A 9,548-nucleotide genomic window follows, 5' to 3' on the forward strand; every position below is an offset into this window, starting at 1 on the left:
ATTTTTATTTCAGATTCATTCTCCCAATAGTATGCTTGGGGGTTTTTTTGTTTGTTTTTTTTTGGTGGAACCAGGGATTGAACTCAGGCCCTTGCGCTTGCCAGGCAAGTGCTTATTCCACTGAGCCATCTCCTGGGCCCTAGTATGCTTGTTTACCTTCCTCCCTCCCCTTGTTTATTGAAACTGAGATGTTCCTACTTCCAACTTCAGTTCCTGTGGGTGTCTGTCCTGAGCTGCTGCAAATGCCATTCTTTTAAAAGCACCCTCTAAACCACTAAGACAACAATATGCAATGTATTCATTATTGAAACTGTGCTAGTAATTGGTTTTGAAACTATCTCATTGCTATCTGTTTCTCAATAAAATTATTTAAAAAAAAATAAAAGCACCCTCTAGCTGGAGATATAGCTCAGTGGCATAGCGCCTGTCTGGCAAGTGCAAGGTCATGAGGAGTTTGATTTCCAGTACCAATAAATAAAATAAGTATCCTCTAGAGTTGGGTGTAGTGACACATGCCTGTAATCCCAGCACTTGGGAGGCTAAAGCAGGAGGATCCTGTCTCAGTTACTTTTCTCTCATTGGTGGGACAAAATAACTGACACCCTAAATTAAGGAAGGAAAGGTAAATTAGCTCACAGTTTGTGGTGATTTCAGTCCACACTCGGCTAGCTCCAAGGTAGAGCGGCACACAGAAGAGGGCAGCCGTTCATTGTGGTGGGAAACGGCAAAACAGCAGGAGCAGAAAGGGACAGCAGAGGCAGAGGCAGGCCTCTCTCCCTTCCTTTATACTGTGTTCCAGCTATCTGGAGGCGTAGCACTCGCACCCACAGTCCCAGCATTGGATCATGAATTAATCACAAACTTAGAGGCCTCCCCATGGTTGCATGAGGCTTTGGGGGGACAGCTAGACACAAACCATAACAGATCTCATGACTTCAGGGCCTTTCTGGGTCACACAGTTCAAGGCCAACCTGAACTGCAGAACAAAACCCTATCTCAAAAAGAAAAGAAAAAATCGCCCTTCTAGTTTGATGGGTTGCCTAATGTCTATAATCCCAGCACTTAGGAGGCTGAGGCAGGGTCGCTGTGAGTTCAAGGCCAGCCTGGCCTACATAGCAGGACTGTGTCTCAGAAAACAAGAAGGGTACCAGAGTGGCCTTGTGCAGAGAACTGATTCCCTTTAAGGTGAAATCTGTAGTCATCTTTCTGCAAGCAGAAAGCAGCGCCCTCTGTGGGCAGGGCTGTGAGGGGCTGCCCCACCCCGCCCCGCCCCACCCTGCGTGTTGTCCTGAAGGATTTGTGCTCAACTGTGTCCCCTGTACTTTCTTTGTTTCCTCCCGAAGGGCTGCCTCCAACTCCAGTTCAGCTGCTCTACCCTGTGTCCCGATTCAGCAACGTCAAATCCCTCCAGCACCTTTGCCGATTCCGGATCCGCCAGCTCGTGCGGATAGATCACATCCCAGACCTCCCACTGCCTAAGTATGACGGGTCCCGAGGGCGAAGGTGGGAGCAGGGTGTTAGAGTCCGGTGGAAACGTCCTCCTTTCGCTTGTCCAGTCTTATTGTATAGCTCTACTGGCACTAGAGCCAGAGGAAGCAGGGAGGCCAGCTCCCACAGGCCCTGTAAAGAGCTCAGGGGAAGGGCCGGCCAGATAGTTCAGCGGATTAAAGCACTTGCTTAGGCAGATGCAGGGACCAAGGGTTCGATCCCTGGCCTGCCGTGCCGGCCCCGCCCCTGGGGCACACTGGTGTTGCACGCCTGTAACCCCAGTGCTTGGGAGGCTGAAGTACAGGAGTCTGATCTGTGTAGTGAGACTCTGTACTAAATACATTTTTTAAAGAAAAGAGTTCAGGGGAGTTCTGTTCTGTACACAGATTGTATAGAAAGTACGAAACCAAAGAGGGACAAGTGTTCAAGGGCACGGCGAGGGGAGGGAGGCAGCAGGAAGAGAGCAGTCAGTAGGGTTGGCAGTCTTTGGTGTGGCTTCAGCCATGCAGGACATGCACAAGGAATGGTATTTCTCGGATATTCTGTACAGATAACGTGTTGTGTATCTCCTCTTGGTTCTCCACAGACCTCTGATCTCTTACATTCGGAAGTTCTACTACTATGACCCTCAGGAAGAGGTGTACCTTTCTCTAAAGGAAGCCCAGCTCATTTCCAAACAGAAGCAAGAGGTGGAGCCCTCCACGTAGCGAGGACCCTTGCCAGTGACCACCAAGGTAGGACCTGGGGCCTGTGTTGAGCCCCATACATGCCCCTCCAAGCCCTGTGACATCTGCTTTGGAGGCACAGAGCCTGTTTAGAAGGTAGGCAGAGGGGCCGGGGAGATGGCTCAGTAGAATAAGCGCTTCCCTGGCAAGCACAAGGGCCTGAGTTCAATCCCTGGTTCCACCAAAAAAAAGAAAAGAAAAGAAAAGGCAGGCCGACTTAATATTTGCCAAGGTGGAGGTTGAGGCAGGATCACAAGTTTGTAGCTAATTTGGGCATGTAGCAAGACCCCATCTCAAAATTATAAGAAGGCTGCCTGCTATGGTGGTTCACTATAACCAGCATTCAGGAGGCTGAGGCAGGAGGATGGCCATGGGGTCAGGGTCAGCCTGGGCTGAACAGTGAGGCCCAGTCTCAAAGGCAACAACCCAACAAGAAGTTTTAAGAGGGAAGACGGGATAGCGGTGTAGCTCTGATAGAGCGCCTCTGGGCTCAGTCCATATTACTGCCAAAAGCAAAGAACCAAGCCTTGTGCAAGCTGATCACTGGTATACGTGAGGAGAACGGGCAAGCGTGGCTAGCTGTGCGGCTCTCTCTTGTCCCTGGGATCACCCTGCTCTTAGGGGCTTACCCCTTCCCCCCCCCAACCGGGGATTGAACTCAGGTCCTTGAGCTTGCCAGGCAAGTGCTTATTCCACCGAGCTATCTCCCCGGCCCCTTCTTAGGGGCTTTTTCAGTTTATTTTATCTTTTTAAAACATTTTTATTTTTTTAAATGTATTTAATACAGGGTCTACAAGGTGTCACTACACAGATCAGACTCATCCTTCTGTGTTCCACCTCCCAAGCGCTGGGATTACAGATATGCGTCACCACGCCTAGTTTTAGTTGCCCCTCTCATTGTGCCCCAGGGTGCTGCTGGCACAGCAGGAGGACTGAACCTGGTCCCTGCACCCTGCCTAAGCAGGCGCTTTAGGGGCCGGGGAGATAGATGGCTCAGTAGAATAAGCGCTTCCTTAGCAGGGGCTTTAGTCTGCTGCGCTATCTGGCTGGCTGTATTATCTTTTGAGATAGGGTCTCACTGTGTAGCCCAGGCTGACCTCAGACTCACAGCAGTCCACCTGCCGCAGCCTCCCAAGTGCTGGAATTTGGAGTGTGCGCCACCATGCTCAGCAGTCTCCTTCCTCTTAACACAGATGGGTTTTTTTGGTGGAACCCGGGATTGAACTCAGGCACCTGCGCTTGCCAGGGAAGTGCTTATTCTACTGAGCCATCCCCCCCCCCCCCCCCGCTTCCTTGGTGACACAAATTGTATAGAAAGTGCAAAACCAAAGAGGGACAAGTGTTGAGGGGCGCGCAGATGTGCTTTGACTGCAGCAGCGTGCACTCCCGTCAGAGCGCGCCTCCTAGTGGGCGGTGACTGTCTCAGTGTGGCCTTCTCCGCCTCTAGCTTCCATTCCTGGCTTTTTCACTGCATTCTGGTTGATGGAATTTTCTGCTCTTTTCCTAGGCGTTTGGTTGTCAAGCTCGTCTGAGCTGTGGAGTTCACATGAAGAGGAGGTGGAGGAGGAAAGTGGGAACGGGAAGGGCTGGGATTCCCTCCGCCAGGCCTGGGGCTTGGAGAAAGCGCACAGCCGGCCCGGATGGGCTCCACATCACACCCACCTTGTATGCCAGACAGATGGATGGGCGGACGGACAGACAAGAAGTGCTCCTGGAAATCTGGAAGAAGTCTCAACACTGTTTCTTTTAGAAGTTTTGTTTTTGCTCTTTTGTGTTTCTCGGTATGGAAACTCCTGTTGAAGGCAGCCGGGCTTTGTGCCTGTGGGATGGGCATGGGGAGGGCATGCAGTTCTGAGGGCAAGAGGCTGGGGTGGGAGGCAGGGAGCAGGACTGAGGGCATGCCCGCACAAGGGTGGAGCTGGTGGAGTAGGCTGGAGGAAGGAGCGCCACCCTGTTCTTGTCTTCAAGGCCTCGAACCCTCATTTGAGAGTCACCTTCATGGAAGCTGTGTTATTTTGCTCTGGAACCTGAACTGAGCTATTCTCCCGCCACCCTGAAGTGGTTCCCTCAAGGTGTCGGCTGCAGCGGTCCTGTCGCCACATGGGTGCTTTCCCATGCTCTGACCTGGCATGTCCGGAGGCCCTGTGCCCTCCTGCATTTGCCAGCCAGAGAGAACGAGGCCCGGAGAGGGGGAGGCCGAGCTCTGCCTTTCTGGGCCCATGAGGTCCCAGCCTTGCGGGGTCCTTGAGTACAGCAGAAGAGGGCAGCCCAGTTCCTGCTTCAGGGTCCTCACGGGCCCCCTTGCTGCTGGGAGATGGCAAGGGCTACGTCATTTCCCTGCCTCCTGCCAGCCCACACCTTGCCAGACCGTCTGCTGCCCTCGCTCTGCCCGAGTCTGGAAGGTCCCCAGGAAGAGGCAGGGTGCTCAGAGCCTCTCGGTGCGCGTGCTGGAGGAGGCTTGCTGCCGCCCTTGTTAGTCTGCTACACGGTTGCTCCTGGACTGCGTCATCCCGAAGGGTCAGTGACATCCTCGGTCTGGGGAGAGGACTCCTCACCAGGAAGCACTGGCCTCACGCAGAGCGCTGAGCAGAGGTCCCTGGCCACGGGCACCAGCGCAGAACCGGCTTTGCAGCAGCAGAGTGCACTTCCTGTGGTGCTCAACCCTCCTAGGACCAACCACGTGACCCCAGAAAGGTCCTTCTAGTCTGCAGAAGGTGCCACCTGCTGTAGTGCTGCCCGGCTGCAATGGGGCCTTTGGGCTGGGCAACCGTCTGGGACCCCACAGTCAGCCACCCATAAGTTTAATAAGAGCAGGCTGTACGCATGGCTCTGGGGTGGACGCGGTGGGCTCCGCCAGGTGGAAGACATGGTTGCCTCCTGAGGGAACCTTCAGAGTATGCGCAAAGTCACTGGAGAGCGCTGTGGCAGAGAAGCGGGGACTGTTGACATTCAGAGTGGGCAAGATGGGAGACCAGATGGTCTGGAAGAGCCGTGGTGATGAGGCTTGGGTGTGGGCCGCGCAGCCTGTGGAGAAGGGCAGGACTTGAGCCAGGCAGCTCCAGGCGGCGCCTGGGCCCTGCGCAGTCCTGACCCGCACTGAAGTCCGGTTCCCAGGCAGGCAGAGGCCACGGCTCACGGGGTGGGCGGTGGGAGGTGAGGTCGGCACCTCTGCTCCACTCTTTGGAGTGAGGTCCGCCCTGTGGGCCTTTGGCCTGCTCTGTGCCCCGGGGGAGGGTGCTGATCGATAGCTGCTGGAGCCTTTCTCAGAGTGACGAGGGTGGGCTGCAGCCATAGGTGGCATGGATGGCATGTGATTGGCGGGGTGAGGGGCAGGGGTGGGCGGGCTGCAGTGTGGTCCTCGTGCTGTGGGTGGTGCTGGTGAGTGCCGCCTCGCTGCATGTGCCAACAAGAGGACTGTGCGGTGGTGTCCACTACTGCGATCTGCTGTTACTTGAAATGTGGTTCCTGGTGAGGAGTGTAGGAGGGCAGGGGCTTGGATGTTAGGGACCACGTAGTGGGTGACAGCTGGCCTTTGAAAGAGGGGGCCACCCACTCCTGTGGATAGAACCTGAATTCCTGCTCCTCCCTTCCGCACTCTCGGGCCACTGGGGCAATTGCATGTGGCGTGGGGTGCCACACGGGGAGGGGGCGGGGCCTTGGGAGCTGCAAGAGCCTGAAGTGCCGTGGGGGTGCGATCCCCAGAGCGAGGGGCCGGGTTGTGGCCCTGTGGCTGCCAAAGGAGGTGCGTGGCGTCTCCATTTGCGGAAGTTCTGCTGCCAGTCGGGGTCCCAGGGGAGCCTGGTTCGTTGCTAGTGTTGAGTGCAGTGCCCCTGCGCCTAGGGGAGGAGCTTTTGAGTTAGACTTTTTCCCTATGGGAATCCTTTTGGTTTGGTTTGTGGGAAGGGGGAATGGATAGGTGGTTTTGATCTCTAATTGTCCACGCAGCTGTCCTTACACTGAATTGTGCTATTGCATACATGTAGCCATCTTTCTTTTCACTGCAGCAGTGTTTATCAGTAGTTCAGATGATTTATTTGCTCCTGGGGAGTAAAATCTTTTATATTAAAAAAAAAAGAAAAAGAAAAAAAAAAGAAGTGTCCCCATTATGATAGCTGTAGGATTATGGGGCCACCAGGTCAAGTCTGCAAGTCCCGTGATAAGTCCTGCTTTGACATTGGAAGCTTTGTGCTTGGCACAGAGACAGGGAGTCCTGGGAGGCTGCGGCCAGGTCAGACTCGGGCTGGGGGCTGGGCTCGGAGTGAGTTGGGGTTAAAACACCGACTCATCCTCCCGAGAAGAACCTTGATTTACCTGCAGATCCTCACCTTCCCCTTTTCTTTGCTTCTTGGCTTCCCCAGCAGGTGTCACCTGGTTTCTTCTGTCCCTCTCCCTGTCCCCTCTGCACCCCTTTTCCCCCACTGCATCTACCTCCCAGAAGCCAGTCCTGCATGCTGAATCTGTTCCCTGCCTCCTCGTTCATCCCAGTGGGTTTTGGGGGACTTGGAAGTGCCCCAGCCAAGAAGCATCAGGCGGGCGGAAGATGCAAACAGGAGGTTGCAGCTGGACTGCGATCGCGGCTGCTCCTGGAGACAGTGCGAGGACAGGAACTGTCACACGGAGCTGTGGTCCTCTCCCTGACGCATGCTGCGCAGTCAGGGATGTGGACTTGTCTGTCCCAGGTGCTCCCTCAAGGGACAGGCAGGACCAGAGCGCCGTCGCCGCTGCTGAGTTCTGGTTGTTCATAAGGACTTCAAGGAAGGGGGGGTGTCATCCTGGGGTCACCAACTCTGCTGGGAAGGGGCATTCCTGCCACCACTGGGGCCTTTCCAGCCACCTGTCCTCCAAGCCAAAGCGGGGCCTGGATTTGTCTTCCCGTCTAGTTGTCCTCCTCCTCCCTTTTTTGTGCTTAATTTATTAAAATAGTTGCTGTATAATTTATTTTCATAAACTATAAAAAATGACTAAATGGTTAAAATAGACTTGCAGGCCAATCTTAAATAAGGTGGGAAGGTCCGAGGGTGCGAGGGAAAGATGTTTTGATATAAACAAGACAAATGCACTTTGGGTGTGTTGGTATTTTTCTGGGGGTAGAGGGGTGTTGGGCGGGGTCCCTGTAGATTAGCTTCAGAGAGGGTGTCTGTACATACTGTATCCATAGGCATGTTTGACTCTCACAAGGGACGTTAGTAACTGCTGCAGGTCCTGTTTGGAAACCCCATGTACAATTCCCGGTTTTTGTAAGTCGGTGCGGGAGACATTTGACTCTTGTGTTTGTATCTCCTTTTTATGATTGCTGTACCGACCCATGTCTTTTTTGGGGAGAGGTGAAAAGAGATTTGAAATAAAAATGTTTAGAAATTACGTTCTGTTGCTTGGGTTTGTGCTTTCCCATCTCGCTCCCATCTCAGGCTTGTGCACCGATGCCAGGCCAAATGAAATCACCCAGCCTGTCCACCCTCTACCCTGAAGCCACCTGCGTGACCTGTATCCCGTGACTTGCAGCTTCAGTGCTTACTCTGTCCCAAAGGCTCTTCATGTCATTTGTAGTAGAGTGACAACCAAAAGCACAGAGCGAAGGACGGTGTGGAGGACCCAAAGATCCTCTCCAGCCCGTGTGTGAGCCCCCGGTGGAAGAGGTCACAAGCGAGCTTCCTGTCTGCCAGGGTCCTCTGGCCTCAGTGCACTTGTGCCCTGTGGAGTCAGAACGGGCTGCTCTGCCCTGGTGCTCCCTGCAGGTGCAGAGCACTGGCCGTACCGTGTCCTTGCTTCCTGGGGGGCACTTCCAAGGGATCTTTCTCTCTTTTCTTTTTCTTTTTTCCTTTTTTTTTTTTTTTTGGTGTGTGTGTATGACAGGATCTCACTATGCAGTTTGGACTGAGTCCAGACTAGTCTTGAATTTGCGGAACTTTCCTGCCAGGTACTGGGCTGACAGACGTGAGGCACCACGCCTGGCTGGGCCGTGTGCTTAGCCAGATAAGTCAGTAGCTCCCCACTCCAGGGCCTGGGGCCTGAGGTGAAGCTGTGCCCTTGTCATGCCCTTAGGAGCTCAGCCCAGCCTCTCCCAAGCGTCTCCCCCTCCCCAAGTGACTGGGTCCCTTCCTTTGCCCCCGCCTTCCCTTGGGCTGCTCCTCTGCCTGCCAGTCTCACGGGCGGACAGTGGGCGGCTCCTCCAAGCCCTGTCCCAGCCTTACTAGCTTGTAGCATTGTTTATTTCTGGCCAAGCAAATGGCTCTCGCCTCTGAGAAGCCTCTCCCTCCTGCCTTTGCCTGTCAGGCCTGGTGACCTCTGTGAGGACAGCGCCTGTGTCCTGCTCATCTCTGTCCTCCCTGCAGGCTGGCACAACTGAAGAGATATGCCCAGACATGTTGACAAGCGCCATGCCTGTGCCTTCCCCAGGAATGTGGCTTCCTCCCCTCAGCCCTTGGCCTGGGCTCTCCATCCTCTGGGAATCGGAGGAGGAGTCTTATTTTCATGATATTGGGATTAAGCTGAGTGTCTACCCTTCCCACCGAACTACATCTCCAATTCCTGCCTCTTATTTTTTTATTTCTCAAGACAGGGTTTCACTTAGTTCAGACTGATCTTGAGCTCCCAATGATTCTCCAGCCTCAGCCTCCCAACTGCTGGGCTAAATTTTGAGACCAGGCCACTGGGGAGTCGCGTGAAGCCTGGAAGGAGGCCGGAGGTGCTGGTATGGCTTCCAGCGGGGTCCCGGTGGGCACTGCCAGCTCGGCAAACGAAACCCCCGAAATTCCGGACAACGTGGGAGACTGGCTGCGGGGGTCTACCGCTTTGCCACCGATAGGAATGACTTTCGGAGGAACTTGATCCTCAATTTGGGACTCTTCGCCGCAGGAGTTTGGCTGGCCAGGAACTTGAGTGACATTGATCTAATGGCACCTCAGCCAGGAGTGTAGCCGTATAGGCCAGTGAAATTCCTACACTGTAGCCAAACCTCCAAAATGAGGGTCTCCAGTCTGTGACCAGCACGAGATACACTGAGGGCAGCTGAAGCTGACTCACGGGGGCCCTTCCTCTTCTCTTCCCTCCTCAGACTGCGTTCTCTGCGTAGCAGCTGGCCACAGCTAGTGTCGCCTCTGTTCTGTAAAGTTCTGTACACAGCCTGTTTCTGTAGGGGGCAGTGATTGCTGTATCCTAAGGAGCACTAATGGTGCTTTGACAAATATTTGAAATAAAGACTGTACACAAAGACAGAAAGAAAAAAAAAATTGAGACCAGGTCAGGCCACATCACTAAGTCGCTAAGGTTAGGCTCACTCTTCCAATCCTCTTGCCTCGGCCTCCCACAGTGCCGGGTCACAGACGTGCTCCCGAT

The 9,548-nt window shown here is 54.1% G+C and overlaps 1 protein-coding gene and 1 pseudogene across 1 annotated transcript in view; both read left to right on the forward strand.

The window, feature by feature from the left end:
* Socs7 (suppressor of cytokine signaling 7) overlaps window positions 1-5,525 on the forward strand; it is a gene marked incomplete at its 5' end in the record, with an annotated part of 34,139 nt that extends 28,614 nt beyond the window's left edge. Inside the window, 3 exons of the mRNA XM_004633869.2 lie at window positions 1,344-1,479; window positions 2,075-2,222; window positions 3,721-5,525. Coding sequence (XP_004633926.1) covers window positions 1,344-1,479; window positions 2,075-2,195 — 257 coding nt within the window. The remainder of the gene's footprint in view (window positions 1-1,343; window positions 1,480-2,074; window positions 2,223-3,720) is intronic.
* Window positions 5,526-8,878: 3,353 nt separating this feature from the next.
* Window positions 8,879-9,139, forward strand: LOC101576362 (annotated as a pseudogene).
* Window positions 9,140-9,548: the final 409 nt, after the last annotated feature.

Source organism: Octodon degus, unplaced genomic scaffold (assembly GCF_000260255.1).
Source record: "Octodon degus isolate 3935 unplaced genomic scaffold, OctDeg1.0 scaffold00056, whole genome shotgun sequence".
NCBI lineage: Eukaryota > Metazoa > Chordata > Mammalia > Rodentia > Octodontidae > Octodon > Octodon degus.